This window comes from Lonchura striata, chromosome 12 (assembly GCF_046129695.1).
Source record: "Lonchura striata isolate bLonStr1 chromosome 12, bLonStr1.mat, whole genome shotgun sequence".
Lineage (NCBI taxonomy): Eukaryota > Metazoa > Chordata > Aves > Passeriformes > Estrildidae > Lonchura > Lonchura striata.
In genome coordinates this window covers 5,775,313-5,793,283 of record NC_134614.1, presented here as the reverse complement: position 1 = coordinate 5,793,283, position 17,971 = coordinate 5,775,313, and the positions used below count along the sequence as shown (strand labels likewise).

At 39.6% G+C, this 17,971-nt stretch overlaps 1 protein-coding gene across 18 annotated transcripts in view; it reads left to right on the top strand.

Annotated features, from left to right (window-relative positions):
* The window catches only part of ATP2B2 (ATPase plasma membrane Ca2+ transporting 2), a 396,907-nt gene that overhangs the window by 336,463 nt on the left and 42,473 nt on the right, over nucleotides 1-17,971 (top strand). For all 18 annotated transcript variants that reach the window (XM_021530473.3, XM_031505904.2, XM_077786067.1 and 15 more), the window contains 4 exons: nucleotides 7,176-7,417; nucleotides 8,369-8,603; nucleotides 14,306-14,485; nucleotides 15,461-15,548. In XM_021530473.3, the coding sequence (XP_021386148.1) occupies nucleotides 7,176-7,417; nucleotides 8,369-8,603; nucleotides 14,306-14,485; nucleotides 15,461-15,548 (745 nt within the window). The remainder of the gene's footprint in view (nucleotides 1-7,175; nucleotides 7,418-8,368; nucleotides 8,604-14,305; nucleotides 14,486-15,460; nucleotides 15,549-17,971) is intronic.

Here is a 17,971-nt window from a genome sequence, read left to right as displayed (position 1 = left end):
TCTGGATGAAGGGTGAGACACAAGAGATGTAAACTCAATACTATTCCATCAGAACCAACCTATTTCCTGGTTACAATCCCTCATAAATGTTTTCCAGACAATTAGCTTTTGCCACACAATGCTGCTATTATTTCTAATACCAATCAACTGTATTTTTCCCCACATGGTCCTGCTACAATACATCTTTCACAGCTGATGCATCCCATCAAAAACTCACTTCTATTTTTATTTCCCACTAAAACAATGTATCTCTCCCCCATACTATAATAAGTCTTTACGCCACAAAAAATCAAATAATCACTATCTTCCCTTCACAAATGTAACAGTAATCATAAATTCACTTTACAAACACAATATATCTCCTTCAATTCCTATAAAAACACCCATAAGTACTACTAAATTCCAATCACTCAACCAAAACACATTAAAAATTATAACATCTACACCAATATCCAACATACCTGTAATATTAATATTATAATTATACCTATATAATATTATACATATATATATTAGTACCTATAGTATCAACTATTTTACCACAATATATTAAACTACAAATCAATTATAACCATTCAGTACTAATACATTCTCCCAAAAAACATCAAATACTAAATTAAAACTCTCACATTAGAGCAACCTCTTAACGTAGAACTTCGTTATTATAAAATAATCTTGTTTACATTTTTGATTCCAGTCTTCGGATTTTACATCCCCTGTGGGTGTTTCATTGTGCTTTCATTTTAGGTTGTCTAGATGTGGGATGAGCTGGCAATTCCTTACCTGCCAGCCAGGGTTTGGAATAAATTGCCTTGGTTTTGAGAGGCATTTGGTGGTGGCTGCTGATGTCTAAAGGAAATAGTGAGAACTTGAGGTGATTTGTTTGGTGCCATTTTTTCCCAAGAGATGGAACTGCTGTGGGTCTTGGGGTTTTGTGGGTGATGGGAAGCAGAAGGAATTAGCTTTTATACCCTTTTTTCTTGTGTTTTCAGATTAGAAATATGGGGGACATATCAATAAAGGGCCACTCTGGTGAAATTTTAGCTATTTATTTAATTATGTGATACCTCTCTGCATTCTCCTTTGCTTCAGTCTTGTTTGATGCCTCGGAATGCTGCTGATGTGCTGGATCACTGATACAATCAGTAAAACCCAATTTTTTCTCTTGATCCAATTTTGAGTTCAAACTTTCTGATGTTACAACAGCTCCTGTCTGCTACAGAGGTGTTTAAGTGTCTAAATCATGCAGGAAATGTATAAGGGGAAAAGGGAGAGAACTGGCAATACAGTAGGGATTAGCAAAAACCACTTTTCCTTCTCCCATCACCTTTTGTTTGAGTCTTTCTCTCTGAAAATTCGTGGCACTCTTAGAGGTGAATGTTGTCTTTGTTTTTCTCTTCTCTGTCAGAAGTTCTTCACAATCAAAACTCCTGTTTAAGCCTATAATGATTTTATTTTAGAGAAGCTGTATTAACACTTCTACAAACATTAGATATTTTTCTGTATTCTCTGCAAGCACTGTGTAACACCATTATGTACCACATATAGCAAATCCAATCATATTTGGAAAATATATCCAATCTCAGGTAGCAGGGCATGTAAAGCATCTGCTAAAGGGTTTCCAAGCATTTTTTGTTGACTGGTTTTGAGCTAATTTCCAAATGTATGAGCCATAGGGCTTTGAAATTATGGATGTGCAATCATTGGACCCAAAAAATGATGTAAACTTGTCAAAGTCAAGGATTCAGAAGCTTGCTCACATTAAGGGTTGTGGACCTTTAGTTCTTGGGAACTGAAATGAAATGATGGGAGAGATCTGTATCAGCTCAGTGCTAAAATATTTTTAATCTTTTCAAGTTTAAAAGGAGATCAATTTACTTTCTGATGAACAGGTAAATATAAGTGAATGGGAACACTGATGTGAACTTACTCAGCACTATGCAAAAGAGTAGTAAAAAGCCACCAAAGCTTCAAAGTTTGAAGTGTTGGGCTTTAAATGCAGTGAGGGAGCTCAGAGTGAAAGTCCTGCAGTCTGGATCTGCCGGTGCCAGGGAGGTTACACAACCAGCCCCAAGTCCATAACTGTTCTTCTCCAATCCCTTCTGCTGACCTCAATTCAAGCTGACTTTTGACTTTATTTTAACTGAGTTTCGGCAGCCCTGTACCTTGCAGTGCTGGTTCTGAGCTGGGAAGCAGCTGTGTGGTACCACAAATCATCCTGCTCTGTGTAAAACAAGCAACTTATTCACCATTAACATGGAAACCTCCCAGAAACTCTCAAACTCTGTGAGGACAAATTGTCATCAGTGATATTGTTCCAGGGCTGCCCTCGAGGCTGCAGGGATCCCAGTCTACACAGACAGAAAAGCTGATTTTTAGTCCTACAGAGAGACCTTGTGGAAATAAATTCACAGCATTTTAAGGGTGCACAGTTGCTGCCAGGTATTTGTAGGGAATCTGTTCTTATCTCAGTCAGGGGTTGATATATTTCTGATTTTCCTCCCTGTACCATCTCAGGGGGAAGGGGTAGTGAGCAAAGAGGCTCCTTTTTTGGTTTCCAGCTGGGGTTAAACCATTGCTCTGGCTCCAGAATCCCAGAGAAATTCTAAACACAAATTCTAAACCAGCGGAGGGCTGGTATTTCACTGCCATCCTCTTGCCAATAGAGCTTCTGGAACTGTTTCCCATTTTGTAATGGGAAACTTTATTTAGTTGAGAAAAGTTTTCAGTTCTTAATCCTTGGCTAAAAAAAACTCACCCCTTTCATTTTTCAGCTTTCCTCTAAGATAAACAGGCAAAATCTCTGTTGTTTTAGATTGAAGTCGTTTGAAAGAAGCTGTATCTGCAAAAAGCTGGAACATTTGGTTATAAATTGGCATGTTTTAAACTTGCTTTAGGTTTCTTACATTAAAATATTATTAAATTATGTAGCAAGAGAATATCTCTGATAGGACCACAGTTCTTTAGTAGTTCTTTTTGCAGTGTTAGGAATTCACAAATAAAAATATCACATAGTTTGAACAGTATTCATCCTTCTTGGTTATTTTAAATTTTACATATAAAATGTTCAATTATACAGAGAAAAAATCCTGTGCATCCTGGTCCATTTTGTCTTTTGTTTGAATAATTAGAGTATGAAGAGGAAATCTCTTGCAATTTAATTTTAAAAAGTTTTTGTTTTCCTCTGTTTTCCTGTTGAGATGCTGGGTTGAAATAGAAAACTCAATAGTGATATAGTATTCTAGCAAAGCTTGTTTTTCATGTTAATAAATTAGAATATTTAATGTCATTGTTATTCTAAAGGAGTAGTTCAATCTGTAGAACACAGGAGAGTTACATACAACAAATTAAGACTTCAGATAATATGGAAAATCCTGACATTTTAATGTGGAAGGATTTCTTGGGTCTTTTTGCAGAGAAAGGGCAGTGAGAAAAAGGAGTTTTAGTAAAGACTTAAGACAAAAATGGAAATTACTTGCTAATTTAATTCTACATGTTGGAGCACCTCTTTAAATTATGCCCAGAACATTATCTTTCTTATTAAACCCTTTTATTAGTCAATTATTTCCCAGTGAAACAATTCTGAAAATTCCCTTTGTAATCCAAACTCAGTATCAGGTCAATACTGGCTTTGGATTGGTATTTTTAAGCCTTGGTAACGCAGCTGTAGTTTGACCTAGAAACCTATTTTGATCTGCTGGGTGTAACCATGGCTTTTTAAACATCTGTCTGGGGGTTTTTCTACATGGGAGTAGCTGCTTGCAATTGAAATTCTGTGGGTAAAAAATCCAAAGGCTTGGGAGAAATGTTTGAATCCACTCTGCAAGGGTCATGGCTGGGGGAAGATCCTGGCTCAGTCCCTTCCAAGCAGGTGATGGAACAGATTGCAGGTGACCTGTGGGGAGCAGAAGGTCCTTGCTGGAGCTCCCTGTGGTAAATCTCAGCTCAAAGCCTTTCCCTCTCACCTCTTCCAAGGGTCATGATGCCTTTTTGGGGCTACCTAAAACCAGAGGCCAGACAGAATTAACGGAATGAAAAGCAGTTATATTTATTGAAGGCTCTTCAGGTACATTTTGGGCAGATGAAGTCCCCTAGGGGCGACACCCAAAATGTACCACAAGTCACACATTTTTATCCTTTTATAAGTTTGGTCCATTTGCACATTGGGGTTAATCTTCCCATTCCAGCTGCAGGTAATGCAGTCATTGAGCCCAGGTTTGCTCCCCAAGTCCCTTTTGTTCCCATCCCTGGGGCTGAGGCAGTGAGGTGTCCTTGAGTGCCAGGCCTGGAGAGGAATTGTTGGGAAAGCTGCAGCTGGCACCGTGTGTGGGGTTTGGAGCTACACACTGAAGAGCTGCAGGATTGCAAATAGATGGAAAATAGACAAGCTAAAATCCGAAGGCATCAGTCCCATCACTGAAGCTGCTCCCAGCCAATCCTTCCAGAGCACCCCCATCGGGCTGTCCTTGTTTTCCAGGTGCCATGAACCGCAGAATTCAGCGAGAAATAAATTTAGCTCCAGCCCAGCAGGACGTTTCAGAGGCAGCAGCTTCTGCAAGAGATTGTCAAGAACAATCTGCAAGGAGGCTGCTCCTGGCATATAGATTTTGAGCTGGAACAGTGCAGGGAAGGAAGTGCTCCGTGCCAGCTCTCAGCACCATATGCTTGCCCCTAATGTAGTGCACAAAGAATATGGAGACAGCAGCTGCTCTGCAGGGAGGTGGCCACTTGTTCGATTTTGAAACCTTCCCGAAGTGTCTGTTCCTTTTCTTTTCATGGGTATTTTTTTTCCCCTCCTTGCTTATGTATTTGCATTCAAAAGATGTTCCCTGAAAGAAATCTATTTTTAGGCCGTGGTAAGAACAGGGAAGTGTGATCTACTTTTTGTTGAAATAAAGGGGATTTTGGAAGGACTCTGATGGTTAGTTTTTTGTGTTGAGAAATGTGGACAGGTTTTTATTTTCTTGATTTCCATTGGCATCAGGGCATGATGAAATCATATCTATAAATTATTTATTGTCTACAGTTTTCTGACTTTGATGGAAAATTTTGTCTTTCTTTGGGTTTCAGAAGTGTTCCAATGGCCTGACCACATTCACATTTACTTCAATGACAATTTTCATTGAGTTCAGTGGCAAAGAGAAGCATAAATGAGGATTTAGATCTAAAATGAGAGGAGTTGGATTTAATATGCCCAGAGGAATGGATCTTCCCTGGCAACCATCACTACCCAGGCACTAATGTTGGTTCCTCTGTTGCTTTGAGAAACCTGAAGTTCTTGGCAGATTTCAGGAACCCTGTGCCTGCAATGCCAGGAAAACAAAGCTTATTTTAGTAAACAAAACTGGATTTTAAAAGGTATTTTTTGACTCCTGAGGTTTTCATATCCACTGAATTCCAGATACACCTCACTATGAGCACTCCCATTTTGAATTAGGGATTCTTAAGTGAATTTGAGAATTCAGAGGGAAGTTACATCACAGTATAATGAGGTTACAGCAGGACAAGTTGTTATAGCAGGTAATAAAATTAATATATCTCACTGGCATTTTTGCTGAATGTCAGTGTTTTAAAGTGACCCTGGAGTGATGTTAAAATGTCACAGCAACACCAGAGTGACCCATATTAGTCAGTATAAATGATGGTTCACATAAAAAGAAAGATGTTACAATCCTTTTTGGAAGGATAAATCTCTTTCAGACAGAGATTTTTGGGTTTTTCTCTGTTGTTCTTTGTAGCTGCTTCTCTATGAAAAAAAAAATACATTCATCTACTTGGCACCAGGTATCAACCTTCCTGCTGGTAGGGAGAGGATTCTTTTGGAAAACTTAATGTTTATTTGTTTACTTCAGTTCTAGACCAGTCTGTTACCTACCTCACCTTCACTTTTTAAACCAGCTGCAATGGGTCGTTTTCTGGGATAATTAATTACTATTGGTCATTTAAAAGGTCCCCTTTTCCCTTTTGGTGTCCATACTTGTTGTAAGGATCCAAATCCAGTAGGATGGCTGATTTGCAGCTTTAATCATTCCCTTTGTGTGCCCTCATCCCGGTGATGGACAATGTAGGAGGTTCTATCTATTAGGAAGCCCATTTCTGAAGTAAACTGGGTTTTAAAGTGAAATTAAACACAGATTCTGAATACAGTCCTGCAGTCCTAATTCTGCAAAATGTGAGGTGAGGTAAATATTTAATGCACATTGAAAATGATGACTCAGAGTCTTGGCTTGGGCCAAATCAAAATCTGTTTTCAGTGCAAATTAAAGCTGTGAGATGATTTCCTGTTTTTATTCCCATAAGGGGAGTTTAGCCCTGGCTTAAGGAACACTTTTTAATTCTACTGAGCATAAGAAAATGTACGTTATCAATAGTTTATAGTTTACGCATTGGCCACTTGATGTCTGGTGCCCTGGCACAGGAATATTTTGTTTGGAGTGTACAGCACTCCCAAGAAAGTTTGTAAATTAAGTGTTTATTTCTGCTTTAAAAGGGAATTTAAAGTCTTCCTTGTCCTTCCTTCTCTCCTTCAGAAGGACTGAAAACTGGTAGAAGTTGCACAGTGTTCAGCCTACTGTTTTCTCTAACATACATAGAATTTATTTGTCTGAAGCAACAGACCAAAGTAACTCTAGAAATGGGTATATTTAGCTACAGAACTATAATTTTATAGATTTTTTTCACTGAGATTTGTTGTTATGGTTGGATGGAGATTTATCTTTATAGAAAAAATGCCTGGCAGGAAAAAAAAAAAAAAAAAAAAAAGAAAAATAAGATAGAGCTTTCTTTAACTCACTTTTAAAGCTGTGAAAATCAGCAAACCAATGGAATTCTAAGCAAGAGACAAAAGGAAATCCTCTGTTTGTGACAAGTGAGAATTGTTTGGTTTTCAGCCTAAGGAAAGTTACTTCCTTTTTAATGGATTGCCCAACCATCACAAGCTGCCAATGGCTACTTTAAGAAGGAAGAAATGCAAGAGACCAAATGTGGCAAATATTGTCTAGAGAAATGTTTCTTCTTGTGAGGAGATGCTTCAGGTCTGTTGGAGCTCTGTGGAATTTTTACCTTGCTTTTAAAAACTGGAAGACTTGTGGCTGCCCAGATCAGATATTAAACTTCTGAATTATGAAGTCAGAGAAATGAGATAAATTAATCTCCAATTTTTTGTCTCTCTCCAGCCACCAGAAAAAGAGGGCGGGCTGCCTCGTCAGGTGGGCAACAAGACGGAGTGTGGCCTCTTGGGGTTTGTCCTGGATCTGAAGCAGGATTACGAGCCCGTCCGGAGCCTCATCCCCGAGGAGAAGCTCTACAAAGTTTACACCTTCAACTCCGTGAGGAAGTCCATGAGCACGGTCATTAAAATGCCAGACGGCAGCTTCCGCATGTACAGCAAAGGAGCCTCCGAGATTGTTCTCAAGAAGTGAGTGCACTGCATCCCTGGCCTCGTTTTGTCCAAAATTCTAAACCAACGCAACACTAATATGTGGGAATTCTGAGGTTTGGAGTTTGCTGCCTGCACCAGAAATATGACACACCTCAGCAGCATGAGCTGCTATTATTGTTTTTTAATTTTTTTAAGTGCTTCTGGGAAATTGGCTTCTTTTTCTTAGCAAAGAATTGGGTCTGCTTTTGGTAATTTACAAATGGATTCTTTACGTTCAATCCATATGGAAAATAAGCACTTTCAATTTAACTGTAAGCTGCCAGCTCATTGATTATTGAGAAAATATTGCATGAAGAGCTCTTGGTGTCTGTGCAATAAGTTACAAATTCTCTCTGATATTTCAGTTGTGAATCTTCTAGAAATTTACAGCAGAAACTTATAACCTGACATCAGAAAAGGAAAGCATTGACTGAAATGAGCTTATACAGGAAATACTTTGGCAGTCATGCAGATGCACACTTGATGCACTTTTGGGGCTGCCTAAAACCAGAGGCCAGACAGAATTAGGGAAATAAAAAGCAGTTCTACTTATTGAAGGGCCTTCAGGTAGATTTTGGGCAGATGAAGTCCCCCAGGGGCTACACCCAAAATGGAGCATGGGTCATTTTGGGTTTTTATGCTTTTATAAGTTTGGTCCATTTGCATTTTGGGGTTAATCTTCCCATTCCAGCTGCAGGTAATGCAGTCATTGAGCCCAGGTTTGCTCCCCAAGTCCCTTTTGTTCCCATCCCTGGGGCTGAGGCAGTGAGGTGTCCTTGAGTGCCAGGCCTGGAGAGGAATTGTTGGGAAAGCTGCAGCTGGCACCGTGTGTGGGGTTTGGAGCTACACACTGAAGAGCTGCAGGAGTACAGATAGATGGAAAATAGACAAGCTGAAATCCGAAAGCATCACACTCAGTTTTTAATCTCTTTTTCTTGTCCAAACCAGGTGTTCCAGGATCCTCAATGCCGCTGGGGAACCGCGGATCTTCAGACCCCGCGACAGGGACGAGATGGTGAAGAAAGTGATCGAGCCCATGGCCTGTGATGGGCTGAGAACCATCTGTGTGGCCTTCAGAGACTTCCCCAGCAGCCCCGAGCCCGACTGGGACAACGAGAACGACATCTTATCTGACCTGACTTGCATCTGTGTTGTTGGCATTGAAGACCCAGTAAGGCCAGAGGTACATACAATTTTTATCTTATATAAAATCAGACATAACCTGAATGGCAGGTTTCTTACAGGTTTTATCTCTTTTTTTAAATTAGGTTGTTCAAAGAAGCTGAAAATCAGCTTTAGAAATGGATTTTGCTTGATAAAAAGCCAAATAATTAAGGTGATAAAATTAAACTATATTTAAATAAAGAAATATAGGGCTTTTTGGACTGCAGGGCTGAGATGATCAGCAGAGGTTTTGTAATGCTCCCACATGTTAAAGAATTTTCCTTTAAGCAGTGCAGTGATGTACAACTCTGAAAGAAGGGAAGACAAGTGCAGTGATTAAAATTGCCATGATTATAGTGACATTTTCCAAAGAAACTGGAGTTTTTGCCATTTAGTATAATAGTTGTCACTTTACTTAATATTGTGACCTGGTGACTACCCAGGAAAATTTGTTTTTAATGTTGCATTTGAACAAGGAAAGGCTGCAGTTGTCATGGACATCACATTTACATGGCTTGTACAAATATGTATATAATTTCAGTTCAACTCACTTGAATAAATCAGTAGTAGACATGCACACTGGAAGCACATCCCTGCTTCTACACTTGTAAATTACATTCCTATAGAAATACAAAGGGTCAAGTTAGAGAATTCTGATCTCTCTATTTGGTGCCTGGTAAATAATGGAGAATTATTAATTCCATGTTAAGGTTTGGAAATGGTGACAGTAACTTTGGAACTAACACGATACAACCCCAGGCATTGACTGCACAACTGAGCCTTGCCTCAGAATAGATTTTATTGAGCTTTTTCACTCAATATGAAGGTTAAAATAAAAAGTAAATCTTGTCTAGGTGACAACTGGATGATAAACTCCTTATCTCCACAAAGAGCAGATAAACAGCATCCACTTTATCTGTCATCAGATGGTCTCCTGCTGCTAATCCATCTGTCCCCATGCCTGACATTGCAAGCCTTTCAAAATGTTGGAAAATGTCCTTTAGAAGTTCTGTCTGCTGTGCTCCTTTAATGCTCCAGCTCACATAGATGGATATTTTGCAGAAAATATTTTGTAGAAAATATAGATATTTTCAGAAATATTTTGTCAGTGGCCACTGGAACTGTGAATCAACCCTCTCCTCCTCCTAAATTAAATCATGATCCACGTTAGAAAACATCTTTAAGTCAGGTTCCGTGTGGTGTGACAGGCTGAGTGATTGGGGAGCAGTGGGATTTGCAGTTATTATGGAAAATAGCTGCAAACTCTCCTTTCATGTGATTGTTAGGAGGGTGTTTTGTAAAAGAGCTGCTCTTATCTTGTAGGGAATAATTTTTTGGGAGCTTGAGGTAAAAGTGAATAATTTTGCTAAAAATAGAGGGCAAATTTGAATTCTATGTAAAGAATCAAAGAAATGAAGGCAGGAAAACATTTTACTTCTAAATAAACACTTGAATAGTGTATTGAATTTCTTCAATACACCAGAACATGCAGGAACATTTCTATTTTAGTGCAAGATGCATGATAAAATATTTGCAATTTCAGAATTTTAGCAAAATTTGGACATTTGGGATTTGGGACTTGGGTTTTTATTTTTTTCCACCTTGTCCCTTTTGACTGTTTCGAAGTGGCAATATCATCATGAAAATATTTAAACCAATATTTAAATTATTACTCTTGTGCACATTATAAGAAGCAATACTTTAGGGGAAATAAATGAACCAATAAACCCTGAGCCAGGAGAAAAACATAAAGTTCAGAAAACTCTCTAAGTTTGGAATATCTGACTTGGTTGGAATATTGTAATGTGCATGTGTGAAATCCCCATTGCTGATGTAAATAGCAAGATTTTGAGCAGTTATAGGGAATATTTAGCCAAAATGAAATCTACTCATTAAATTGACTCCCCATTGGTGCTTATGCATTTTCAATGTGCTTTCTGTAGGGGAAAAAAAAAGAACACAAAAATTAGAATTCTTACTAAAAGTGCTATTTTATCAATATTCTCAATATTCGTGGGTGTCAGGCTTTATTTGAATGGAGGTGATAAATCAGGAAATTCCAATAAAAATGTCCCAGTCCTGGCAGCCTTTACCTTCCCCTCAGTTACATTCCTGTGTTCTCTGGGGAAGAATCAGGATTCTCCTTTTCCCTGAGGTGGTGTTGGGCTGTCCTGTGGATCCTGTGGGACATGGCTCCTGTGCATCCAGGAGTGATCCCACATGGGAACACCAGCTGTTTTGGATGAGTCCTTCCTCCCTCCTCCTCCCAGGGATATTCTTGGGATACTCAGGGAGATTTCTGGCACTCACCTCTCCCTCATACACTAAAAAACCCAATTTGAACGAGTTATTCAACACTGATGTCCAACAACTGTTGAGTTTTCTCTGAATTCCCACCATGGACACCCATGGCATTTCCATATTCTCAGGTAATTCAGACACCAGCTTAGCCACCAGCAGCTGCTGGATTTAGCAAGCACTGAACTACTTGCTTGATATTTATATTTTGTGGGCGTGTTTTTTATTTTTCTTTGATAAATATACAGGAAGAGAACAAACAGAGTGATGCCCTTCTCCTGCAGAGATTCTCTGTTGATCCTGACACTCTTTCTGGCTTGATTTTAATGAGCCTGAACTGGCTCACACTGATCTGCCAGAAAACGCCTCCAGTCTGTTATTTCTGGGAGATGAATGTAAATCCCTTCCAAATATCTCCTATTTATTTGTCACCTGATTGGGAAAGATATTCCTGCATTGGATTCTTTGTGCATGCGTGCTTGCATTGGAATTCTTGCTTTGCAGAGGGAAAATAAACCCAAAAATTGTGAAATGTGTACTTAAGCTCTGCAAAACTGATGGAAAATATCTGCTTCTCCTGCCCACTCAGTCTGCCAACACTCTTTCTCCCTTACAGCAATAAAAAAAAAAAAATGAACAATATTTTAACTGTAATTACTGTACACACTATTAAATCAGATACCACCCACCAGCTGTCCAGAAAATGACAGGAGAGGAAAACAGAATGATTTCTCCAGTTAGATGTGAGTTTGAGATGTGTTTGCAACTGGGGCTGTCCTCCCCTGACCTTGTTCAATGGGACTGACCCTTCATGGGAATGAACATTTTTTTTGCTGCTTGCACTGTAATTTATTTTTCTCCTTCATGGTCCATCCATTGGGCTGGTTTTCCAGATTTCCATCTAAATCTGTCCTGTCCTATGCACCAGGTTCACCACAGCTCCAAGTGGGTACCAAAAGCATTTCCAGTTGACAAATGAGATTTAGGCAGGATTATGAATGTGAAAACTGGGGAAATCAGGGGCCATTTGCTTAAGGAACAGGTTGGATCTGATTATACATTCCCCTATAGAAACCTAGGCCACATCACTAAAAACCTTCAGGTGGAAATAATTTTTCCAGGGTGTACCATTTGTGGGGGAAATATCCCCAGTTAGAGGTGAGGAAATGGGAAGATAAAGCTGTGTCCCTGAATTCTGCCCTTGATTTTGTGATCTGTGTTGCCAGAGTCCTGCAAACAGCACATCCTATGGACACACTCAGGGTGGAGGGATTTTCCTGAGAATCCAGGGAAATGTGCTGCTCTGGTCCTCACTGAGGCATTGGGTTAGGGAGGCATTTTGGAAAACAGGAACTCCACAAACTGCCTTTAATAAATATTCACAGACATAGTGTGAAATTATTCCCAGCTGGGAGCAGCATTATCCATAGTGTGGTGGAGGGCTTTAGGGTTTTCAGTGCCTTCCTGGCCCCAGGAAATCCCTTAAAGCCCAAGGTTTGCCACTGGCTCAGAGCAAGGGTTGTCATAAATGCCCTCAGTGGCGTTCCCAGCTACAGAGGAAATGAAAATATCTAGAAATGCATAAAATTAACAGTGTAATGTTGGAGATGGTGTCTCCTTTTGTCAGCATTTTCTGCTCTAATGGATGAGATGAATCCACTCAAACTGGCATTGAGTTGCACAACACATTTACATCTGTGCTGGAGGTTGAGATCAGCAAGGTGCACTGAATACACACAGTAATATCCATTTTGATACCTTTTCTTAAATAGTTGAGGGGTTTTAAAATAATTTTTTTTTAATAATTGTACATTGCTATCTTCTGAGTAGGGCAGTTCACTTCCCTGTAGTTCTGTGAAGAGCTTCAGCCTTCGTGATGAATTCTGGGGTGCTCTAGACTCTTGTAGGTAAAAATGAAATTTAGAGAAGTAGTGCTGTGCTGAAGAATGACATCCAGGCTGTTCTGGACATGATAAACACATTCCTTATTCTCCCACTTTAAACAATATTGCTGTTTTTCTCTTGAAGAAATAATGCTTTCATAACAATGATGCAAAATAATGCAAAAATGTGATGAGGCTGAATTAATTGGTTAGTGATATTTACTTAGAAATAATAATTAATTAGGATGTAGTTTAAGGGAACAGAATGTTTTTCCTTATCTGAAACTGAGCTATAGACATGGACCCTTTCTGTAGCCTTCATTTACTGAAGTACTGTATTAAAACAGCTTTATTTAATTATTAGAAATCAATCTTTTCTTTTAATTCCTGAATTTATTAATTTTTTTTAAAAAGATGTGTATGATGCCAAGTCAGAATGGAGCCCCTACATTAATATCACAGCCCCTGTTATATCCTGAATATATCTCTCTCCCTGATACATTTCCTGAGCAGCAGAAATTTATCTCATTCATTAAAAAGCATAAGTAAAGTGAGGTTTCATTTAATGATTCTGAAATACATAAAATACTAATTTTAAACTCCTGTATTTAGGAATTCCACCTGTTGATAAGAATGAATTAAGCAGTGCTAAATTACAATAACTTTTAAAATTTTGTTGAAAGGAAGGTTTGGATCAGAAGTAAAATAATTTTCTGTACAGAATGTTTGTATGCTCCATTCATATTTATGTGTATTAAGTAGTTATGTTCAGCTTGCTAAAGGTCAGAAAAGCTGCAGAGCACTCATTTATATTCAGTCCAGGAGAAAGTTGAAGGAACTGATCTAAAAGATATGTTTTTACTTGATAAAAAGATTTGCCTTGCCTGTGGAGTGACCCCAACTCAACAGTCAAGTAACAATAAAACACATCTGATTCCTCTTCCCGCTTCAGGCATTTCTCAGCCTGAAATTGTTCTGGATGGGAACACCTGCCTTGTGTTTGATCTCTGATCCAGGAGTTCTCTTTGCCCTTGCCTTGCTTCTGTGATGCCTTGCAGGGCCCCAGAGCAGAGCCAGGAGAGGGGAGAGAATAACGTGGGGATTTATTAAAGCCTTCAGCAGGCACAGCTTGGGCAGCCACAGCCTCCAGGGGCTGCACCCAAGGTGGGCGATGGGCACCAGTTTTTCACACAATTTTCAGTTTGGGCCATTTCCATGTCAGGGGTTAATGCTCCAATTCCAGCTGCAGGTGATGAAGTCATTTACCCCCAGTCTGCTCCCCCCAGCTCACTTCTGTTTGTACTTTTTGGGGCCTGAAGCAGTGAGGTGTCCTTGAGTTCCAGGCTCAGAGAGGAATTGTTGTGTATCTTACACTGTACACAATTTATTAGTGTGGCAGTACCTGTGTGTAATTAATAATTGTGTCTGACCAAAATGTGAGGACAGTAACTAGCACTCTGTGTGGAGTTTAGAGTTATGCACTAATGCAGCACAGGAATTGAAAAATACAAAAGCTAAAATCCTAAGGGGTCACCTGCAGGTGCCAGAAGCCATCCGGAAGTGCCAGCGAGCCGGGATCACTGTGCGTATGGTCACCGGGGACAACATCAACACTGCGCGTGCCATCGCCATCAAATGTGGCATCATCCACCCCGGAGAGGACTTCCTCTGCCTCGAGGGGAAGGAGTTCAACAGGAGGATCCGAAACGAGAAGGGAGAGGTGAATAAAATCCAGTGAAAAATGCTAAAATATTCTCCTGCACTGGTGTGTACCTCATAACAGTAAAGACCACTTGGAAAAATTCCTATTTTTTTCTCCCACTAAATATTTGTAATTCAAAACAGTGGTGAAATTCCATTCTTTGCTCTTCCAGGATCTGTTTAGTGCTGGTCTAATTCCACAGTTTTTTGAACCACTGCACTACTCCACAAGCAATCAAAACTAAGCCCATTAAAGCAGGTTTATGGCAAGGAGGAGAAGGAACTCAACAGCAATTTTGCTCCTAAGATGCAATCTGTACTGAGAACCAGCTCCTCTCATTTCTTTAATTTATTCCATTTTCTCTAATGTACTCACAGCAATGATTTACATTTAAAAAAATCTATCCTTTGGAAGATTTTAAACTCCTCATCAAAGATGGAGTTCACACACAGTTCTAAAAAAGAAAAAACTGTGCTGGCTCTTAAGTCCATCATAAATGAGTGAACACAGTAATTTTCTCCCTGCATGGATGGATGGGTGGAATCCTGGGAATGTTAGTAAATGCAACAAGTTTGGCTTTGTTCCTTTTGCTACACAAGAAGATCTTGCCATTATTGGTGCTAAATGAAGATTTGGGTTCTCCTGTGGAGCAGAGCAACAAACTTGTGAACGGGTTTGATCAGCTTTGAGAAACTACAGTATCCTTTATCCAGAATGCCAATTCTGGGTGGAATTATCCATAAACATGATAAGAAAGGCTGGTTAGGTATTGTGGGAAAATTTACCTGTGTTAGCCAGCAGTTGAGCTCTGTTAGTACTGGTCTTGTCTTCACTTGCAGCATCAATGGCTGCTGGAATTTTTCTGTGCTTTTGGAGAAAAGATGCAGGTTTGAGCAATGAGGGGAATTTTCTGACATCATAACATACATTTTTGCTCACCACAGGTCAGGAGTTTTACTCTTTGGGTTCTTTTTTTGTGTTCCCCCCCTGCAGATCGAGCAGGAGCGGATTGACAAAATCTGGCCAAAGCTCCGGGTGCTTGCTCGCTCTTCCCCCACGGACAAACACACTTTGGTGAAAGGTGGGTGTAAACTGCTTGTGGGGGGTGGAAATCAATGATTAAGGTGTTGAAGCACACCATCTGCTTTGATTTCACTGTTACAAATCCACCTGAGTTGCCATCTTTAACTGCACATCCCTACACCACACAAGGAAGCTTTCTTGCACTCATGTGTTTGTGTTCTACTGCAGCCTTGACATGGAAAATAATAGGAAACTCCTTGGCAGGAATAAGAGAAATAGCAATAAGATGCCTGGCAAGGGGATTTAGGCAATCTCATATTTGCCTTGTGACTTTTAACTGGAATGAGGCTCGAGCTGGGAAGGGAAAATGTGCATTTGGTGGACAGGAAATAAATATTGCTGGGAAACAAGATATAAACAAAGAGGGGACATAGATTTTTTTTTTTTTTTTGTCTTTGCCTGCACTGCTTTATGAGGGAAACAAGAGCAATCTCATTTAGAGTGAATCCAGTCACTCTAGTGCATCTCTTCTCCCAGAATTATCCTAAAGAGTATTCCAAGAGGAAAAAAAAACCCTTTTCCTGTCATAGCAGCAGTTATTGGGATGGTGGAACTGGAGCTGCCCAATGGAGATGGGGATTTTTAGCCAATTCCATTTTTCCTATAGGCTAAGCTGTCTGATTTGCATTGACTTCCTTTAGATTTCTGTATTTTTAGAATCTGCCCTGTAGGAAGTGCACCATACAAGCTCCATTCTCTCCCCACACTGTCTGCAGATGGAATGCTCCCATTAAAGATGGTTTGGTTTGCCGTTTTTGTCTTTCTTTTGATGACTTGACATCTTATTCAGTTGACTTTGAGGTACATGCTTCATGGCTGATGGAATCAGGCAGTTTCTGAGCAGGAATAATATCATTTTTGGCCATGCACAGGTAGAAGACCTGTCAGCAGGTTACTGTTTCCTGATGAAGAAAGAGCTGGAATGCTTTGGTAAGGCCTGGAAAGTCTGGAGAGCCCCTTTTGGCAATTCTTGGAGCAGCAAAAGTTCAGGCTAAGATCCAGCTGATCCCATACTGTTTTCAGCTGTTGACTACTTCAATATTAATCCACATTTAGGCAGGAAATCCTTTAGGTTTTGTTTCTATGATTTCATACATTACTGATTACAAAGGCTTTTGAGCATCAGGCAGTTTTTAAAAAAAATGCCTAAATTACTCTAGATCAGAAGTTCCATTGTGAATTTGAAGATTGGGTCCTTTGGCTTTGAGATCAGGTGGAAATGGATCATTCCAGGGAATTCTGGAATGGTGCTGGAAGGGGCAGCTGGGGACAGAATGTATCATCTCCATCCCACCCTTTTATATGTCTATCTTATAATGTACACAATTGATTAGTATGGCAGTACCTATGTGTAATTAATAAATATTACACATTTCTAGGGAAGGTGTGCTCCAAAATCGTTTTCCAGCAGGGGTTTTCCAGCAGGATTGGAAAGGATGGGAAGAAATTTTTATCTCCATGGGTCCTTGTTAGACATAAGGACAGCTGAAGTCTCCTCCCCAGTGCACGTCAAATCCTGTGTTCCAGGATCTGTTCTCAGAGAACAGCCCTTATTCAGCCCAAGAGCTGATTTGTTTCAGAAACCCAACAGTTTGTGTTTTATTAAGTGGATTAACCAAGTCCCTCAGGAGTGCTCGTCTGAATCATTCAGTATTTTCCTTCAAGAGGAGCAGGAAACCTTTGCCAGGGAAATTGAAATCAATGGAGAGCTGGAGAAAAAAGGAATGGCAAATTGTTGATGGTTTGTAGCATAAGCACTTCAACAGCCCAAAAGATATTTACTCCTACTGAATGCCATATGCAAGTACCACAATTAATGTTTGAAAAATGTGACAAGGTCGAGAGAGCAATTAAGTGTCTTAACAAAGTTCAAGAAGGCGTCTGTGGAAATTATGATGGAATTTTTTGGCTGGTAATACTCTAAGGGCCATTAAAAGTTACAAGAAACTATTTAAATGTTCACTAGTTTTGGGCCTCTTGTTAAAATGTTATGTTTTTCTCAGACACTTGAGGGATTGAGAGGATTTTCTCCCCTTTGATGTATTCTATCTGCTCTAGGCTAAAAACACAGATCAGAAAATAAACTTTTTTTTATATTTAATTTTTAATGACATACAGCTGCTGGAGGGAATCTTTTTTTCCCTTAACATAGCACAATCCCACCCAGAAAAAAGATCATTTTGATTTTTCACTTTTGTTTTCACTGCTGCTCAGGGACCAGGGAAAGGCATGGTTCAGCATTTCAGCCTGGTCAGACACTTGCAGTCAAATATCTCTGGCTTTGAAGCAGACTGGAAATCGCCCATCAGAGTGGTTTATCATCACAAACTGCTTCAGTGAAACCAAAATCTCAGTCCCCCTGAAATACGCTTTGGGAGGGATTTTAAGACACCTGTCGGTATTATTTTATATTTTAAGCTC